This window comes from Octodon degus, unplaced genomic scaffold (assembly GCF_000260255.1).
Source record: "Octodon degus isolate 3935 unplaced genomic scaffold, OctDeg1.0 scaffold00138, whole genome shotgun sequence".
In the NCBI taxonomy this organism is placed as follows: Eukaryota; Metazoa; Chordata; class Mammalia; order Rodentia; family Octodontidae; genus Octodon; species Octodon degus.
The window spans coordinates 4487816-4509395 of NW_004524714.1; the positions used below are offsets into that span (position 1 = coordinate 4487816).

General features: G+C 41.4%; 1 protein-coding gene across 7 annotated transcripts in view; it reads left to right on the forward strand.

Moving 5' to 3' along the window:
* Mapkap1 (mitogen-activated protein kinase associated protein 1) overlaps positions 1-21580 on the forward strand; it is a 271952-nt gene that overhangs the window by 139964 nt on the left and 110408 nt on the right. For all 7 annotated transcript variants that reach the window (XM_004641570.2, XM_004641566.2, XM_004641567.2 and 4 more), the window contains 2 exons: positions 862-1034; positions 16511-16687. In XM_004641570.2, coding sequence (XP_004641627.1) covers positions 940-1034; positions 16511-16687 — 272 coding nt within the window. In that variant the 5' untranslated portion in view covers positions 862-939. The remainder of the gene's footprint in view (positions 1-861; positions 1035-16510; positions 16688-21580) is intronic.

Here is a 21580-nt window from a genome sequence, read left to right on the forward strand (position 1 = left end):
CCATTTTGGGGCCGGGGAGATGGCTCAGTAGAATAAGCGCTTGCCTGGCAAGCACAAGGGCCTGAGTTCAATCCCTGGTTCCACAAAAAAAAAAAAAAAAGAAAAGAAAAAGAAAAAAGAAAGAAAAGAAAAAGAAAAAAGGAAAAAAGTAGCTTCCTTTGAGAAGCAACAGAGAAAATAGTATCAAACAGCAAGTTTTACTTAAGGCACAAAGGTAGAGGCAGCTTTAGATTTATAGACATTTGCTGACTAGTGCAGGCTCTTCAGAGGGCGGAAAGGGAGGTACAGCAGGGGAGGGGCTGGGATCTATAGAGTAGCATGGGGATGGACAAGGATGGGACAGAAAGGACCTGTGTCCTGTGTGGCTGTGAAGTCAGCAGATGTGCTGCAAAAGGGACCTAGCCCCAGCCGGTCTGAAGAGCCGGCACCTGGTTCCAGTGCAAATGTGGTACCTGCAGGCAGCATATTCCAACCTCTCAAGGTGGGATCTGGCCATTTTCAGTGTGGGCAGAGCTCATGGTGACTTTTGCAGGATCTCATCAAATCAGGAGCAAAACCAGTCTCCTGGTACCCAGCAGCAACTGACTCGCTACTCTTGCATGTCCGTCTTAGTTGCAGTGCTCATTTACCTTCTTGCTGGCAGAGCTGGATCCTTCAGTGCATTAGAATATGAAAATGAAAGGAAGCAAGGCAGAATGGTCTTGCTTTGGAGCCGTTCCGGGTGCAGGTGCAGAGCAGGTCTGTGCAGAAGGGATGAGCACTGGCTAGGCACGCCCAGGTCAGGAGAGCAGGGTCTGCACCCAGAAGGATGGTGTGACTGTGGCTGTGTGCCTTCCTCTCATGCATGTGCTTTGTCCACAGGGTCATGTAGGCACAACTGCAACCAAGAAGATCGATGTCTACCTCCCCCTGCACTCGAGCCAGGACAGATTGCTGCCAATGACCGTGGTGACAATGGCCAGCGCCAGAGTGCAGGACCTCATTGGGCTCATCTGTTGGCAGTATACAAGCGAAGGACGGGAGCCAAAGCTCAAGTAATCCTTTCTCTTTTTGGCTACTCTCTAGTTTCTGTTGGCCTCCAGCCCACCACAGTTCCATTCTTGGCCAAGTCAGTCTTTCTAAGAGGTCTCGGCCTGGGCACCAGACCTCTGCACTGACCCAGCTCATGCTGCCTACCAGCTCTTGGACCTGTAGCTCAGGCTCACCTCACGGATTCTGCCTGCAAAGTGAACTTACAAGGTTAGGAATTGAGATATGAGAAAATTAATTTTAATGATTTCCAAACCCTTTCATGATCCCTACTGATAAAAGTACTGTGGGAGGTAATAGGAAAGAACTGATGTTTGTTGAGGACCTACCATGAGCTGGCACTGGGCTGAGCACTTCATACCTAGTGTCTTGTTTGATTCTCCCAGCTCCCTGTAAAGTGCGTATTGTGGTCCTCTTTGACTCTGCTCAGGGTCAGAAGGTTGTTACTTGCCAAAGGTTATACCAAGGGAAGGTGGCTGAGGCAGGATTTGAATCCAGATCTGTTTGGTGCCAAGGTTGCTGCATGATTTCCTTCTGCTGTGTCTCGGTTACTCTTCTCTCACTGCTGGGATAAAATGCGTTATACCCAAAATGAAGGAAGGAAACATTTAGCTCTCAATCAATGGGGAGGTTTCAGTCCTACTCAGCTGACTCCAAGGCAGAGTGGTACATGGCACAGAGAGCAACTGTTCATGGCGGCAGCAGAGAGCAAGAGAGCAGTACTTGAGGGGCTGAAGCAGGAGGATCATTGTGAGTTTGAGACCAGACTGGGCTACAAAGTGAGCTTGAGGCCAGCCTGAGCTGCATAGCGAGACTGTCTCAAAAAGACGAAAATAAGTAACATGGTCTTTTAGGTTCACACTGAGTTCCATGTTGTGCTGCAGCTACATCTCTGGCCATCTGTACATGTTAAGTACCAGAGGATAGCATTTCAGCACATCTTTTTCAGGAATGCAGTTCAACCCTGTAACTTACTTAGTTGATGGTCCCTTTTTATTTTTTTTATTTTTTATTTTTTTTGGTCCCTTTTTATTATATTCTTTCTGTTAGTAGTGAAAACTAGACGGAACCCAGTCATCCTTCTCCAGGGAATTGTGAGGCACTGTGATCATCTAGCTGTACAGTGTAGTGCTACTACACAGTAAAATAGGAACAGACACTGATATGTGTAGCAAGTCTGATAACTTCTCTTGGAGAAAAAAACAACCTGAGAAGTTTGCATATTGTGTGATTTCATTTACATCACAATCAAAGTGACAGAAGTACAGGGACACAACTGTTGCTTAGCTGTAGGAGATAAGGGACAGTGTTGGAGAAGAGTGCAACTATGAAGTGGTACTAGAGAGGAGCTCTGGTGATGGTATTCAGTATTCCAGTGATTACAACAATTTAAATGTGCAAACGGATGTGTAAAACAATGCACACGAATTAGTGCATGTACATAACTGGGTGAAAACAGATTAAGGGCTATAGTCATTTAACAGGATTGTGCCAATGTCCAGTTTCCCTGATCTTGATATTGGACTATAATAATTATAAGATAGCTTACCCACCCCTGTCCCCCCGCACACACCAAGATCTAACTATGTCGTTCACACTGGTCTTGAATTCACTATGAAGCCCTGGTTAGCCGTGAATTCACAGTGGTCCTCCTGCCTCAGCCTCCCTGTCATGCTTATAAGCTTGCCCCACCATGTACCATGCTGTTTCATTGTCTTAACAGCAGTTCTGTGAGAAATTTTAAATGTCAGGGAACTTCAGTTTATCTGTATTTTCTTTCATGAATTGTGCTTTGGGAGTTTTCTCTAAAAAGTCATTAAATCCAAGGTTACCTGTTATCTCTAGAAATTTTATATTTTGTGCTTACATTTAGATTTATGATCCTGACTGGGACGTAGACCAGTGGTATAACCCTGGCCTACCATGTCCCAGCAGTAAAACGCTGGGTGGGCCTGATCCCTAGCACATAACATCAGTAACTGTGATCTAGCTTAAGTTAATTTTTAGAGAAAGCTGTCAAGTATGCATCTAGATTCCATGTAGTCGCATATAGATCTGGTTTCTCTAGTACCTTTCTTTTTTCTTTCTTTCCTTTTGCCTTTGCCATTGCCTTTGCTCCTGTCTCAGAGATGAATTGACTTTTTCTATGGATATATTTCTGGCATATAAGATTCTTTAAAACATCCCTTAATTTATACTTCCCTATTAGATTTCAAAATGAAACAATATCTTTTTAAGTAACACCTATTTGTGAGAGAAAAAGAAAATTCAGTGAGGTTTTATCCTGTCATGAATTTGAGATATACACCTGCTCTTTACACAAAACCACATTTACTCTACTTCATAGATAATTTAAAGGATTTTCAAGAGAAATTTTGACTATTCCCATTTTTTGTGGAAGACTTGAGTCATATATTATGACTGTCTTGTATACCAGAATGGCCCTTCCTTGCCTTCTTCCTTCCACTAGTCCCTCAGGCATTTAGCATAATTTCACAGGCCTCTTATCTACTTAGCTATTTATCAGGCTACTGATAGGTGAGCTGCTAAAAGCCTAAAGAGTTTGCTATGGTCCGGAGCTAGAAGAGTAGTGTACCTTGAAGATTATTGCTGTGCTCAGAGAGTGGAAGTTTTCAGCTTAGAGCAGTGCTGTCCAAAAGAAATACTGTATTAATGCAAGCTGCAAATGTGAGCACATTTTGCAATTTTTTAATTTCTAGTAATCACAATTTAAAAAATTAATAAAGGGTGAAATTAATTTTCTAATGTATCTTATTATAGCCAAACTATATCATTTCAATGTGTAATCAATATGTAATTATTGATGAGATATATAAGGTTCTTATTTTGGTTGTCTTTGCTATCTGGTGTTTATTGGTAATTGAAAGCACAGCTCCATTCACAGTTGCTGCCTGTAGTGTATGGCCGGAACTGTTCAGCAGTGCAGTACACCAGGAGCTGGTATGACCATGCCGTGGCAGTCACCATCCTGTGGTACATTCACTTCATACTAAAACGACTGGGGAGGTAGTTCAGTGGCATAAGCACCTGCCTGGCAAGCACAAGGTCTTGAGTTCAGTTCCTGGTACCAAAAAGCATGCTGATAAAGCCTTAGCTGTCAGGAGTCCTTGGAGATTGCTGATAATTTGTGGAATGTTTATCTCATTAAGCATCAAACTTGATTTTAATCATTTTTCATAAAAGCTTTCTAAATATGTAAACATCTGTGTTTGCAGCAAGCCCCCCCCCACCCCACCATGGAGATGGAGTCTCAGTTCATCTTGTTTTCCCCAAACAAGCCTCAGACTCAGTTTGACTATTTCAGCCTCCTCAGTAGCTAAGATCACAGGCACATACCACCACAGCCAGATTTTTGTCTGTCTCCTTAATCAGAGTATAACATAGCAGTTATAAGTGTGAAATACAGTACCATACTTTCTGTTTTAAATCTGGTGTTGACACCAGCAGGTGACCTTGGATGAACTACTTAAAGCCCCATGTAATAAAGTTTCTTTGTGTATAAAATGAGGTGGAAACTATTTGAGTAGTTATGAAAGTGAAATGGCAGATCCTCAATAAATGTGCCTTTCTCCTGCTACTAAATGTTACAACTACAGCTCACTGCTACTACAGTTAAGACTAGTATTAGTTCAGCAGTAGTAGCATAAGTTGCCCTTTCTAGATGATTTGAATAAGAGCGCGATATGTGATGCTGTGATGCCCTGCAGACTTATAACAGAATTTGGCAGTGTTTGCCCTTATATTACGTTTCCAGACAACTTTGTTATTTGCATTTTTGTATGTTCTTCATGGTTCCCTTTTGCATTGTCTGCATGTAGACCTATGTCTACTCTTCTCCCATTTCTACATCACTGCTTCTGCTTTATGTTCCTTAGTATCATCTCTGAAAATCATTTGCCTCAACACCATCAGTGGCCCTTCCCTTCTGATGGCTCCCAGACATGCTCCTGTATCTACATTGTAAAACTTCACATCCCTTATCTGGCAGTAATACCCTGTCTGCTTTTCTGTTTTCCAGTCAGAAATACCTTTCTTCTTCTCTTCGTATCCTGCTTAATCTCTTTGTTCATCCCTCCTCCCCCAGATCTGGCAACTGCTAACCTTTCATTGTCTCTCTAGTTTTTATTTCTTCATTCAGAAAATATTTTTGAAATCCTAGGCCCTAGGAATTGAGGATAAGATGGAGAACAAGAGAAATGTCATTGCTTCATTCAAAAATTTAGTATGTTGCGAAAGAAGGAATTATCAAATGTAATAGCACTTTGTGACTGGCTCATTTCACTTATCATTTGTATTCATTCATGCATTCTACAAATATTTATTGAGCGTTTGCTGTATCCCAGGCATTTCACTGGATGTATGATGGTGAGTGGAACCAGACATGATCTCTTATGAATTCCACAGTCTAGTGAGGAAAGTGGGCAAAGAACTAAAATTAATTCAAATAATGTCTGGTTAAAAATGGAGTCAAGTGCTCTGACAGAAAAGAACACCATTTAAGAGTGCCTAGCCTCAAAGGCAGGGAGAAGTCCCCAGAAAGCCACAGCAGAGGCTTTTGAATAAGCTGTTCTGGCAAGTGGTGAACCCGTGCCAGGAGGGGTTACACTGTGCTCGGGGAACAGGGAGGGCGCGTGTGGCTGCAGTGCAAAGGATGGAGAGAAAGAAATGGAATGAGACGTGGGAAGGACCGCTGTGAGCCTGAGAGATATGAACAGGTTCTGGAAATACTGGAAAGGTAGTATTCTTAGGACTTGAGAAAGAATTGCATCTGGGGAGTGTGGGAGAGGAGTGGTATCAGAGGTGACTCCCAAGATTTTGGTTGTGCCCATTGTGTGTTTTAGTGCTCTTCGTTGAGTAGGACATATGGGGAATATCAGAAGGGTAGGGTTTTCAATTTTGGTGTGTGAAGAGGAGTGGTAAGGACAGCTGGAGTTTGGTCTTCTGCCTGTTAATCTACAATGCCCTTGCTGTATCTCAGAGTTTTCAAAGAGTCATTTGGTTTTGTTTGTCCAGAGGTCAGAGGAAAGAGAGATGACCTTAAAAGGTGAATCTCAGAGTCATGTACACAGATTTAATTGAAACCGCCAGCATGCATGCATGAGAAGAGATGGGCCCGTAGTGGACATTGAAAAACTGTGTGCATGTGGTGTTAAAACAGAAAGTCCCAGGAAATAAATAGATTGAGAATAGAGAGAATGAAGAGTTTGGTTTTAAATGTAATGAAAGTTGAGATTACTTGAGAGATAGCCAAGAAAAGTCTTCTAAGTAGTAGCCCAGTTATGAGTTTGATGTCTGGGCTATGTCTGTTGTATGGGCTTGTGTTTCCCAGCTCATTCTACAGTGCTTAACACGTAGAAAATGCTCAATAAATAATTTGTAGAATGGGTGAGACCTGAACTGAAACTGTCCACCCTCACCCTGTCAGGAAACCCTTTTCCAAGTGTCTGCTGTATTAGTCAGTTTTATTATTGGGACAAACTACCTAACACCTGGCACTTAAAAGAGGAGAGACTTGTATTTGGCTGAGTTTCAGTGCTTTTACTCCATGGTCAGTTGTCTTCAAGGGAGAAACTTTGTGGGGGGAGTGCATGGAGGAGGAAGGCTGCTCAGCCATGGTGTCCAGGAAGCAGAGAGTGCATAATTAAGAGCCCAAGAAGAGGGGGCTAGGTAGAGTCCCCAGGGTCGGGTACCCCATGACCCACTTCCTCTAACTAGGTCCTGCCTCTTAATAGTTCATTCAGCTTTGAACTTCACAAGGGATTATTAGGTCATTATATGATTGTAGTGATCTCACAATCTAGTTGCTTTTTCCCCTCTGTATTTAGGACAGAGTCTACAGAGTCTCACTACGTAGATTGAACTCATAGTGATCCAGGCCTGTTTTCAGCCTCCCAAGTGCTGGGATTACAGACGTGCACCACCATGCCCAGTCTCAATCGTGTCTTAGTGTGCCCTGCGGGTGGGGCTGGCACGGCAAGGCACAGTCTAACCCTGGCCGCTGCGCTCTGCCTAAGCAGGCACTTTAATCTGCTGAGCTGTCAGGCTGGCCCTCCTAGTTGCTTCTAAATCTAGTCAGTTTGACAAGACTAACTGACACATCTGAGACAAGCTGCTGATCATAAACCCAGTGATGTTATTTAAATGGTAAATGCAGAATTATAGCAAGCATGTTATTCATTGAGCTGGACAGAAAGACTGCCCAGTATCACTTTATAGTTGCCAGAAGCTGCACACTGCTAGGTGATGCTTTAGTAGAGAAAAAACAGTTGAGTGCCTTCTGTATGCCACACTATGTGCTAAGCACTTGAAATGTATTATTTCCTTCTCACAACACTTTTGTAAATCATGAGTAGGATTTTTTTTTTTTTTTCTAGAGAGAAACAGGAAGTTAAGCAACTACCCAAGATTGTATATGTCCTTATCAAGTAACACTAGAACAAAAGAGAAGGGCGAAAGAGAAATGAGACAGAAACATTCCAGGAAGGGCCAGGTATGGTGGCACGTACTTGTAGCACTGAGGAGGCTGAGGCAGGATGATCATTGGGAGTTCAAGTCCAGCCTAGGCTACTTACAGTGAATTTAAGGCCACTGAGTCCTTGTCTCAAGAAAACAGAAAACCAAAAGCCTTCCAGCCAGTAGTGGAGTTAGTATTTGATCCTAGGTCTGCTTCCATTTGCCTTGCTCTTGACAATTATGCTGTTCAAAGAAATGGAGCTCTTCTGGTGAAAAGGACCAGGGACCATGTAAGAGACCCCTTCCTTTAGTTCATCTTTGCTCCCTCACTCTCTTTCTCCAGGCATTTACATGTTCTCTTCATGGTCCCAGACACCATGCCAGGCATGCAGGATAAAGGGAATCATAAAATACAGTTTCTGGCTTCAAGTTTCATGATGGTAGTTGAGACAAACACCAGATCCCACATCTTTCACTCCATTGTCTTGGAAGCCTCTGTCACAGTGGATATCTAGAATGTTTCAGGGGCACAGAGAAGGGCTTTTCTGGTTCTGTCAGGGAATGGGAGCCTGGGATTGAGGGAGTCAGGGATGCTTGATAACTTGGGACAGGGAGCTTCCAGACTAACAGGGCTAGAGCTGGTATGCAACTTGGTGAGAGGGTTGTAAGTAGCAGGTGCAGCAGAAGCCTACGTGTGCTCTGGGGCATCTAAAGACTGGTTGGAGGGCCGGGGAGATGGCCCAGTGGAATAAGTGCTTCCCTGGCAAGCGCAAGGGCCTGAGTTCAATCCCCGGTTCCGCAAAAAAAAAAAAAAATTGGTTGGAACACAGGGCAAAGCACAGTACAGGGAGTTACAGAAGCCAGGTGCTCTTACGACTCTTCTGACTTCATTCTAAAGCTAATGAAAGGCATTAAACAAGGAGGTAACACTGTCGTAGATATTTCTGAAAGACCCACCCCCTGGTAGTAGAATTAAAAGTAGTTGTTTTGGGGGTAAGTTTGGAGTAGACTTTATGAGCTCTTAAATTCATAACTCTGCTAAGTGAATTTGCTTGAAAGTTTCTCTACTTCAGAACAATACAAAGGAACTGTTGTTACTGGGACACAATAACCAACACCCATCAGGAGAAGTTTATTTTGGCTCACAGTTTGTAGAGCTTTCAGTCCATGGTCAGTTGGAGCCAAAGCAGGGGGGCGTGGCAGGCCACCCCCACAGCGACCCACCTGTTCTCATATACGACATCCAGCTGTAAAGCCATCAGTGAACTAACCTGGTAGTATACGCATAAGCTAATCACCTCCCAAAAGCCCCACTTAAGAATGCCAGAGACATGGGGGGAGGGGAGATGTCCTCCTTAACAGAGGACTTCTCAGAAATAACCAAAAATGATAGAATTAACAACTAAGGATGTTAAAACAATTATAAATATGTTCCATATTTTCAAGATGATTGTGCACTATCATGAATATGACAGAGATAGAAATAGAACGTATTTTTCTACAAACCAAAGTGGTACTTCCTGTGGTGAAAAGTATAATATCTAAAGTAAAAAGAATTATACTAGATGAAATGAGAAAAGAGTGGTATATTTGAAGCCATTACAATAGAAATTATCCATAAAGGGGTCAGACAGAGCAGTATTAAGATTGAATCTACTTAGAAATTAGAAGAAAAAGAGAGAAATTAGCGGGTTTTTTTTTTTCTTTAGGATTTCTTTTATTTTTAGTTTTATGTATTTGGTGCAGGATCACAGTACACAGCTCAAAAAAATTTAGACCTAACTGTTCCACAGTGAGATTGCTGTGGCTCAGCAAATTGCATAGTGTTAAGTTATACTTTGTATTTCATGGCAATTTGGGGAGGAAAAAAAATTAGAAACATGACAGTCTCTGCCTGCCTAGGCAGAGCGCAGCAGCTGGGGTTCAATCCCCGGTGTCCTGGCCCCACCCATGGGGTGCACTAGGATAGCGATTCAGACTGGGCATGGTGGCATTCACCTGTAATCCCAGCTCTTGGGAGGCTGAACACAGGAGAATCACTACGAGTCCAATCTACGTAGTGAGACCTTGTAGACCCTGTACTAAATACAGAAAAAAAAAAAAAAAAAATCATGCTTTAGGGGATTTGCACGTTAGCTCAGTTATTCAAAGCACCACTTGGGCAAACACCGTCAGGCACAGGGGACCACGGTTCAACCCCCCAGCTCCATAAGTTGCACCAGGCCTACCCTTAAAGCAGCCTGAAGTAGCAAAAAAAAAAAAAAAAAAAAAAATCCTCCAATTTTTCAGGCTGGAGAAATAGCTCAGCAGTCTAAAGCACCTGCTTAGGCAAGTTTAGGCAAAGCACAGGGAACCACGGTTTGATTCCCAGTACCACATGCCACACTAGCCCCGCCCCCAGAGTGGGCTGAGCTGGCCACAAAAAACAACAAAAAAGGTCTTCTAACCTTTGCCAGCCAAATGGCCAAAAAGTTCAGTGGATTAAAGCACCTGTTTAGGCAGATAAAGGAGCCAGGAGTTCGATCCCCAGGCCTGCCACACTGGCCCTGCCCTTGGGGTGTGCTGAGATCATCACTGAGACTGGACGTGGTGGCTCCAGCACTTGGGAGGCTGTAAACAGGAGGATCACTAGGAGTCTGATCTATGCAGTGAGACCCTATAGACCCTGTACTAAACACACACACAAAAAGAAAGAAAGCTGACAGTCTTAATTTTTTTGTAACTCTACAGAGATTGACTTTCAGCTACATCCCTTAGGATCTTTCTTTTTCTTGCTAATGCCTGATACATCCTTAATTCTGTCATAACGATAAACAACACCAAAGCCCAAGTAATAAGCATTCTGGACATTTTAGAATCATGTGCTCTTTCATTAAAAACAAAACAATGACTGTTCATCTGTCTGGTCATACATAAATATATCCTGCATTTTGCACAGATGAGTGAATTTATATGTTTATGTAAATTAAACATACCAGATCACACTTGGTGAATTCTGGATTGCTTCCTGGAATGCTCCTGAATTTTCACATATGAATTAAATGCCATCTATATATGGGCTACAGGCCTTTGTCACTTCATAAAAGCCATACCAGCCGTTGAATATAAAAATGAATATTGATGAACAATTCAATGAAATAAAATTTTCTAATGAAAAATTGTAACCTTATTTGATGAGACAAACAGGTAAAATTTAGTTATTATTGAAGATTCGGATCCACATCGCCTAGTGTCCTGGTCCCAGAAAGGAGCTGCTCCTTCTGTGCCAACAATCCATACCTAAACTGAAATTGCCTCCTGTGGCTCTAATTATCCTGTACTTGTGTATTAGTCTTTGATCATTCTCTCTGGTAGTCAAATCAGAAAACAGGAATTGGTTTCTCTACCTTGTGCTGTTCATCATGCTTCAGTATTAACAAAAACTTAAGAGTAAATCTTAGCAAAATAAGAGTTTTTTCCTGCCAGACACTGTACAGTACATTAAGTCACTTAATAACTTATGAGACCCTTCCTTATGTAGTAGGTGTAATTACTTTCTCTGTAAATCCACAATCTGATAAGAGACAGTGGACACTTAGAAATTTGGGTATGTGGCTGAGGCAGGCATAGCTCAGGTCTGTAGGACAAATGATCCTGTGCGATGCTGAAAGATTTTCCTCCATTCCTTGTACTGCTCCATATTTCTAAATGATGTATATTCCACACATATTACTCTTATGAGAAACAAACATTTTATTAAAAAAAATGAAAGTTACATTTATGTAGGACATTTGGAAAATAAAAAATATTAGAAAGAAAATGTGCATTTAAATGTAGGTATAACCCTGTCAACATTTGGTACTTCTAATCTTTTTATAGGTATATCATAGAAAAATTTTACCTAGTTAACAATCATTTTTTACCTTCCAGGTTTGAGGCTAGCTTATTCAACATAGCTAGATCATACCTCAAAATAAAATATGGAAAAGGACTGGGGATATACATCAGCATTCCCTGCGTTCAGTCCCAAGTACTGCCAAGAGAGCGGGATTGCCAGTACTCATATCGTGATGGGCTGTAAAAATGCCAGTTTTTTTTTTTTTAATTTTTATTTTATTTATTTATGTGTGTGTGTGTGTGTGTGTGTGTGTGGCCGGCTCAGCCCACCAGGGGGCGCGGCTGGCTGGCATGTGGTGCTGGGGGATTGAACCGCGGTCCCTGTGCTTTGCTAAGCTTGTTCCAAGTAGGTGCCTTAGACCACTGAGCCATCTCACCAGCCCCCAAAATGCCAGTTTTATCCTTTCATCTTGCTGTGCTGCCTTCTCCCTTTCTCGAACTATAATCTTTGACTCATGTGTTTTGCTCAGAATACTGCATTTGGTTAAGGTATCATTATGAAAAGCAAGAGAAAAACAAAGTTTGTTACATCCCCTCTTCTCATTAACACACATACCTCATTAATCAGACTCTGTTTTTTGTACTGCTTCAGTCGTCACAGTCATATATTCAGTCATTTCACAGATATTTGCTAAGTACTTTGTAAATGCTTTGTAAATGTATTTCTTTCCTGCAGTAAGCATGAGGAGACTAGAAGAATCTCTATGCTTTAGGAGAATGTAGATGAATAAGTAGGAAAAAGAGCCAGGTGACAGTTGATATGTAGAACTAGTGACCAGGTGCTGTCAGTAAGGACACACACAGGTTCTGAGAGATTTGACGCCTTATTCATTGAAGGTGAGTCAACATTAAAGCAAGTTGTGACTATAAAATCCATTTCTTGCCTCTCCACAAAATTGTAAGACGATGCTGTTTTACTTGGCCAGGTATCTGTATTGGGAATGATTTGAAGTAAGAGTTACTAAACAAAGGTAGGGAGGCTTAAATCCTCTAGTCTGTTTAATTGGGTAATCACCAATTTGTTGCTGCTCTTTTCTAAATTTCTACACTCTTTTGTTAAAAAATAGAAGTATTTTGTAATGTTTATAAGCTCCTATTTTTATAAGTAGTGTGTTATAATTTCTTCCTTCTCATGAAAGCTAAATGTGGCATTTCCATGGGAGTGTGGGTTCCGAAACACCTAGGGAAGTCGTGGTACTCCGTACCGTTAGAAGAGGGGTATGCAAACAGCTGTCCCTTAGGTAGCAGCTAATCTTGAACAAGCTACTTAACCCACTGAGCTTCAGTTTTCTAATTCATAAGATACAAATACTCGGGGCCGGGGAGATGGCTCAGTGGAATAAGCGCTTCCCTGGCAATCACAAGGGCCTGGGTTCAATCCCTGGTTCCACCAAAAAAAAAAAGATACAAATACAAAAAACTGACTCAGAGTTGATGTAAAGATACAGTGAGCTGATGTATTTAAACCTTTTAATATTTTATGTATTTATTTATTTGGTGCAGGGTAGTCTCACTACTCAGTTCTGACTCATAGTGATCCTCCTGTCTCAGCCTTCCCAGCACTGGTGGATTACAGGCGTGAGCCATCATGCCCAATTTCTGTAGCCAGCATGGAGCACCTGGAGTTCCAGGGCCAGCACAGCATGCAGTAGTGGGGCTCAAGCCCAGGTCCTTGTACTTGCCAGGCAGGCACTTAGACCACTGAGCTATCTCCCCAGCCCTGCAGATGTTTTTGAAATGAATGATTTCAAACTTTATATTTAAGAACTAGAAGGGCCAGCCAAATAGTTCAGCAGATTAAAGCACCTGCAAGCAGGCATAAGGGCCAGGATTTGATCCCCAGGCCTGCTGTGCTGGCTCTGCCCCTGGAGCACTCTGAGACAGCAATTGAGACTGGGCATGGTGGTGCGCGCCTGTAATTCGAGCACTTGGGAGACTGTAAACAGGTGGATCGCTACAAGTTTAATCTAGTAGTGAGACTCTGAACACCCTGTAGACCCTTCTCTAAAATACAGGGAAAAAAAAAAAAAAAAAAACTAGAGAGAAAAAAATAGCACTTGGCAGTGAGCCCTTTCGTGGCTTTCAGATCTGATCCTGTGACATTAGTTGAATTTGTTTTGAGGAGATTTGAGGGCATCCCATGACAATTAAAGCAGAATTCTTCTGATATCAGAATTTGGCTTTCTGTTTTAATCAATAGACTTATTACTTGGCCTTGAACTTCGGTGATGCTGAGGGATCATAGTCATTTCTCAGGTTAATTTACATGGCAACAAATAATCTGTGCTGTCTATTGCTTGTCCCATCAATGTCTTCCTTCTCCTTAAAACCCTCGTGGCTTTGCAGCCCCAAGGCTGGAGCATAGTGCATGTGTTAACTCCAGTTACAGAAGTATGTGTGTGTCTGATGAGCTGCTCAGTTTTGTTTTATTGCTCTAATATGTGGCCACAATTTAGGTATTGTAATGGTTCCATTTGATTTTATTATTAATGTCACTTTACTGTTTTTTATTTCTCTTATATTCTAAGTACGGCATGTATTATTTCTTGCGATCATTACAACTCCCAAAGTAAGTAATTACACCCTTTCTATAGACATGGAATTTGAAACTGCAGGGGGAGTGTGTTATCTGAAATCACTTGCCCATGAAGCATGGGACTGAGATTTGAACCCAAGTCTTTCTGACGACAAAGCTTTTAGCACTATACCATGACATCTTCATCATCTGAAGTACTTTCTTCTGCTTCCACAATTGTTTTGTAGTCAGTTTAGTACCCTGCTCCAAAAATCCAAAAGTGTCCTGTAGCATTCAGACATGAATTTTAAATCTCTTAACAGCACTGCAAATATACAAAATTTATAGTGACAAATATAGCCAGATTACTTTCTTGTTATCCATCCATTTAGCAAATTTACAGTTTCCATTAATTTTAATCTGTTTCTGTTACCTGTTTACTATAATAAATATCTCCTAGTCATGACAAACTCACTGAGTATAGATCACCTGAAGTAGGCTCTCTCAATAAGCAGAGTTGCAGCTAAAGATTTGTGAATTAATTGGGAAAATTGCAAATCAGGTAGTCAGTGAAATAATTCATTGTCACATCCAATCAATAAACTTTGTAAATCAACTCATTTAATTCAAAAAATGCTCTCTATAGATCAAGCAACCAATTAAACAATTAGCATACACTTTGTAATTAATTAATTTAAGCATCAATCATGTAATTAAAACTCTAAATTTAAGCTACAGAATTTAGAAGTCTAGTGCCTTCTAAACTACTAGGTTGTTTTCCAAACTGGGATGCTTTTGAATGTTAGCAGATCTGCAGTTTCACAATTCAACTTTAGAGCAGGGTATCTTAATGTGCTTAACTTGATTTTAATTTTAAACTGTTTATATGCTAAGGTAGTCTCCCACCCTGTTTTCTTGTTGTTTTGTTTTGTTTTGTTTTGTTTTTGTTTTAATTTAGGTATTTGGTACAGGGTCTCACTATGCAGCTTGGCACATAGTGAACCTCCTGTTTTCAGCCTCCCAGGTACTGGGATTACAGGTGTGTGCCACGACACCTGGTCTTGGTGGCCGGCTCAGTGCACCCATGGGTGGTGCCAGGGATGAATCCTAGTCCCTGTGCTTGCCTAAGCAGGCGCTTGGTCCCATCCTGTTTTAATAAATCACCTTTTTACTTCCTCAGAGGAGAGAGGAGATGTGTTTTGATTGAAAACTGCTGAAGCTTAGGGGCTAGGAGTGCTAACTGGGTATTCTGAGGATGTGGGATTTGTCTAAAAGTGGTCAAGAGGCACCATAACTGTATCACAATAAGCAAGCCGTTTAATTTTTTTTTTTTTTTTTTGTGGTGTGTGTGTGTTTAGTACAGCATCTCACTACACAGATTGGACTTGTAGTGATCCTCCTGTTTTCAGCCTCCCAAGAGCTGGGATTACAGGCACGTGTCACCATACCCAGTCTCAATTGCCATCTCAGCACACCCCAGGGGCAGGGCCGGTACGGCAGGCCCAGAGATCGAACCCCAGCCCTAGTGCCTGCTTGCAGGTGCTTTAATTCACTGAGCTATTTGGCCAGCCCTCAGTACCATTCCTAAGGGCACAGAAACAGTACAGTATGGGGAGAGAAGTAAGCACCATCCTAATTATAATTAGGTAATGCTAAAAATATAAATATAGAGGAAAACTATTTAGGGGGAGCCAGAAGCCTCTGATTAATGCACAGGTTTGAGAGACTGTCTTTCAGGAGAAGTATGCAAGACAACCAGGATTACCCATCAGTTTTCTTTTCTATAAGAGCAACTAACTCACATGGTAGGATCCGACTGTAAATACTATGGATTCTTAGAATAAAAGTAAATGGCTTAGATAGCTCAGCAGACTAAAACACTTGCTTAGGCAGATGCAAGGATAGCGGTTTGATCCCTGGTATGCTGTGCTGGCTCTGCCCCTGGGGTGCACTGAGGTAGTGACCAAGACTGAGCGTGGTGATCACTACAAGTCTGATCTAGTAGTGAGACCCTAAACACCCTGTAGACCCTTCCCTAGAAAATAAAAAAAATTAAAAAAAAAAAAAAAGGAATGATACTGAACTTTAATTTTGATCTCCAGGATTATGTTCTGCATACAATCCACAATAGGTACCCAGTAAATATTGAAAGTGATCTCTGATTAAAAGATCACTTAATAAAAATAACCTATGTAGAGGTGGACTTGGTAATGCATACCTGTAATCCTAGCACTCCTAGGCAGGAGAATCACAAGTTCGAGCCCAGCCTAGGCAATTTACCAATTTAGTAAGACCCTGTCTCGAAAAAGGGGGTGAGGGCTGGGGAAGCAACTCAGTGGAAAGGCTCTGGATTCAATCCTTAGTACCACAAAAATAACTGTATATGTCAAGCAGCCAATGAAACCATTAACATACCCCATTTCATATATTTTTCCTTCTTTGGTCTGCCAGATATTCTTTCCCTATTGGTTGAAGTAGGATTTGGAGGTTCTAATTGTTACAGGCTTGGGGTGCAGACTAGCAGTGCTCTCAGTTTGCTTGTGTACATAGTATTTTCTGTTCTTCTTATGCCCTCCCTACCTTGACATTCACTCACCTTGTTGGTTTTCCTTTCAGTGACAATGTCAGTGCATATTGTCTGCATATTGCTGAGGATGATGGGGAGGTGGACACTGATTTCCCCCCACTGGATTCCAATGAGCCCATTCATAAGTTTGGCTTCAGTACGTTGGCCCTGGTTGAAAAGTATTCATCTCCTGGTCTGACATCCAAAGAGTCGCTCTTTGTTCGAATGTAAGTACTGACTCTTGTTATTTATTTCAGTATCTTGTCCTTTCCTTCTAGCATTTCAGATCTGATCTTGTTTGTTCATCAAATGAATATACTCACTCTCTGGAGAGTCCGCATATAATGATTTCTTCCAGAGAGATGTTGGGGACAACATTTGCATTATTTCATGCCTTTGTGCCTGCGCTGTGAACAGCAGCCTGCTTTGCAGTAGCAAATTGGATAAGGTAGATCTTTGAATGTCATATCTACAAATAGGCCTCTGGAAACACTAGTGCACTTGGTACCTGGAAAGCTTAACTTGTAGATTTTCCTCCTTCAAGGAATTCAAGCTAAATGAAAATGTTCATTGTGACCACTTCTCTCTTGTGACTTAAAATACCTTTCTCTATAACTGTGTTCAGATCAAATTTGATTTTTCCTCGATTGCTTGCCTTTAGACTGAGCTGATGTTCTTAACCTTTTCTATCCCTTTGCCTGTGTGGTAAAGCCTATAAAAGCCCTTTCTCAGGAAAGTGTGTTTAGGTGCATAAAATAAAATTTACTAGAATATAAAAGAATTCTGTTATATTTCAAGTCATCACTTTATTAAATGTGATGTAGTAACACATGTGGCTTTATGAATCGAGTAAATAACAAGACCCAGCTGCTGTTCGAACCATAACTCTGAAAGTCTGTTGTTTCAAGGTGGTGGTGAGTATAAATGGTATTTGAGAAATTTGTAGTAACTGTAATGTGCTGTGTCGTTAGCTAGGATTTCTGCTCATGACGATCACCAACAGTGCTAATGCATACTACTGCAATTTCTTGCCTCTGCTTATAATTCAGGGAAAGGTTACATATCAAATTTAGTGAAGATAGAAAAGTAGCTTTTGTCTCTTGAGGTCTATGGACATGATGAGTCCCGTGGTTGAGGGAAAGCCTGCGTATTCAGGCTTCACACTAACCTCAGCTGCTCGAACTGGGGTTACCAGAGCCCTTCTCTTGGCCATCTCCTGGGAACAATAGTGGTCCCTTTGGCACCCCCTGCTGTTAGGAATCAGCACATTCACTTCCTAAAGGATTGCTCAGAGGATTTTTTCCTTCTCTTTGAAACATACTGCCTTTCTTTGAGATAGTTTTTAGCTGACAACAGATTATACTACACATGATATATAAGTATTTGGAGTCTTTTTACTCTTGAAAGAATGCAGTCCCATTAAGCTTTCACAATGGTCATTTCTTCCCTACTCTGAGACAAATTTGGTACATATAACAGCAAATTTCCCCCACTTTTTCACTTCCAAGGCACTAAAAGAACTTTACAGAATATTTAAAAGAATTTCAAAATTATCCAGTGATCCTTCAAATGCAGTAGTGGTGAACTTAGGGTACACATGCCACAGTGGGCACACACAGCCCTCTTACAAGTGGCACGTGAGCCAAGTTGCCCTAGCAGCAGGGCATCAGATAACAGTTGTTTTTTTTCTCAACTAAAACCTCAGTATTTGGGTTTAATTGCAGTGTTGCCACTTTGCAATAAATAAATGGGCTTGGGGTTGCAGTTTGGGCACTCGGTCTCTAAAAGGTTCACCATCACTGCTCTGTGAGTTGTATGTTTTCTGTTTTATATAATCATTCCCATGAGAATATAGACTACAGTATGCATGCACTTTATTAACATTACAAATAATATTTGTTCTTAATTCCTATACTCTATTATATGGCAGGGATTTAGACAAAGATAACTCTTCACTCATGGGGGATTACTGTCCATGTGTGAGAGTTTTTGAATAAATCATTAAAATTCAGTAAGCGGGCCAGGGAGATAACTAAACAGTATAGACACCTGCCTGGCAAGCACAAGGACCTGAGTTTGATCCTCAACACCAAATTAATTAATTAATCAATTAAAAATGCAATATAAACAAAGTATATAGGGCCCAGTAGGAAAATGTCATAGAATATTTAGATTATTTCCTTGTTTGAGTTTTAGTAATTACATAACAAGAACCATTGTCTATATCCCTTTCTTTTCTGTTGAATAATTTCCTTAAAGTCATTTCCTATGAATAGTTATTAGTCAGAGAATAGAGATTTCTGTGGATTCTCCCTGACCCCTAAAGTGTTGGGGGGTCAACCATAATCCTCATGTGTGTTAAGTAAGTACTCTCCCACTGAGCTACATCCTAGGACAAGTTTCTCACATTTTATTGACAAATAAGATGCAATGGCTTATTGGGAACCTTTTTCTCTCTTTCTGTCTCTGTCTCTGCCTTCCTCCCTCCCTCCATCCCTCCCCGCTTCTCTCTGGGTATGGAGTCTGTCAGTGCAGGCTGGCCTTGAACTCAATTATGTAGCCCAAACTGGTCTTCAACTTGCACCAGTCCTCTTGCCTCAGCCTCCTGAGGACTGGAATTTCAAGCATGCACCACCATGCCCATTGATAGCCTTTCCTTATAAAAATAAATTATGTTTACCAGTAGAATTCATAAAACCATTTCAGTTTTGTCATCACAAGGATTATAAGAATTTATATCTTAAAAGATATGTATAAGCGAGGCACTTAATCCCAGCACTCAAAGAGATGGATCATTGTAGTTTGAGGCCAGCTCAGGTTACATAGTGAGTTCAAGACCAGCCTAGTGGGCCAGGGAGATGGCTGAGTAGAATAAGCACTTCCCTGACAAGTGCAAGAGCCTGAGTTCAATCCCTGGTTCCTGGGGGAAAAAAAAAAAAAAAAGACTAGCCTAGACTAATCAGCCAGGCCCCATCTCAAGAAAACAAAAAAAAGCCCACAAAAAGAGATATATACCAGGGTTGGTTATGAATCTAGTGATAGAGTGCTTGCTTAGTTATTTGCAAGGCCCTGGGTTTATTCCCCCAACACTGTAAAACAAAAAAGGAATGCTTGTAATATTTTCATAGTTTTTACTTGTATTTTATTATTAATAAGTAATTAGAAAAATATTAAATATGACTATTATAGTCTTCGAACTGAAAGTCTTTTTTAAGGCAAGAGCCTTTGAGGCAGTGATTTTGGTAGAGTGCAGGGGAGCTGAGGCAGATATACCTCCCAGGAGCAGCACCTGAGGTTCCTGGTGAGAACGCTGGGTTCTGGGCCATGGGTGCGGAGGCAAGAAGAGGGAGCCGAGAGCAGCAACTGCTTTAAATGCAGTACTCTTTCTTTTCTCTGAATTACCCCACCCCATCACTTCCCTCCCAAGCATATACTCTAGTCAATTTTTTTTTTTTTTTTTAAGTTCAAGAAAGTTTGTTTGACATGTCTGGAATGTTTCTAAAATCATAAGATGAAGTGAAATCTTATATGTGAGCATTTAGAACAAAACTGTCAATAAATTTTCTGTTTCTTTTTTCTTTTGCTAAAATAGTACAGATTACTAAGCATTTTATCTATGTGTTGCTTGGTTCAGCAACCTGTCATCCACCTTTCTGGTGTGTATTCTAGAAGCTTCTGCAGATGGGGGACAGGGAGGCCTTTGGAAGTCTCCAGGGATGTGTCCAGTGTTGGAGAGGAAATCCAAGAAAGTGGAAGCCATGGTTCCCTCTCCTCGTCTTGTCCCCCTTTCCTCCTTGCCTGTCTACCTGTAGACAAGGGACAGAAAGTAGTCAGGAAAACACTGAGCTGAAACACAAAGATGGAGTTTGACAGTGAGTAAACAAATACTGAAGACCAACTATGTATATCGTCTCATTTAATCTCAGAATAGTCCAGTTTTTATTATTACCAATTTAGAAATGTGTAAGCTGAGGCTGAGCAGTGTGTATTGCTCTCAGGCCTAGAGCTGACCCCCATACCTGATGTTAAAAGTCCATGGCCTTTCCAGCACACCGATAACAAGTAAGTGTGGGGGAATCTAGTGTTGATTTAGTCGGCCAGGTGAATGCCCCGTCCGAAGGCTGACACTTAGCACTATTAGAGCACATTGGGTAAGAGCGTGATAGCTTTTGGAGCTAGATTGTTTGGGTACTGATCCTGCCTTGCCCTTACTAGTGTGTGTGATCCAGTTTCTATGACTCATAATTGGTGTTACGAATACCTCACAGATCAGTTGGGAGGACTGAATGTAAAATACTTAAAACAGTGCAGGTATATGTTACATCTTCTTAAATCTTAGCTGCTGTTAATTGTTTTTCTTCATAAGATAACCCTTTGAATCCAAGACAGAGTCCTGTGTACCTCCTGACCTCCAGTATAGCTTCTGTCACAGGTGCACTACAGATGGTTCTGGATGGGGAACTGATTGGGTCTCTTTGCAGCTTCTACAGTGTTTTTTACCCCTCCCACTTTTCTGTTGCAGAGGAAGGGCAGGATTTGGTGGATGTTATTTAGCTGGACTGAAAAGCCTAGATTAGAATAACTTCCACTGGACAGGGGAGGGTTTGGTGGACATTGGAGATCTCTAGACCTTAAAATTAGTCCCCTGATAAACAGACATCTCAAGATAGAAGGAAAACTATAAGTTCTTTGAAGACCGGGATGACACAGATAAATCTCTGCATCCTTAGCACCCAGCATGGGCTTCATGGAAAAGGATTAGTGAATTGTCAAGTGTCTGTGGGCTGCCCAGAGGACCCTCAGCCACCCACTTGTCTTACCTTGCTTTTTGAGCTCTCAACTTCTTTTCCTTCCGAATGTCAAGGAGGCCTAGGTTGTCTTCTGGCTTTGGCCCTGACAGAATCCACCCCTGAGGCTCCAGTATATCATTCCCTCCAAAGGAGGCAGCACTTTGAACTTTGAATTTAGGCACACCTAAATTAAATTTAAATTTCAGTTTCACTAGCTTGCTGCATGACTATAGGCAGCTTTACTTACCTTGGTAAGCCTTAGTTTCTTCCTCTCTAAAGGGTAGGCAAGAGAAATATTCTTTTTCTTTTTTTTTTTTTAATATTTTATTT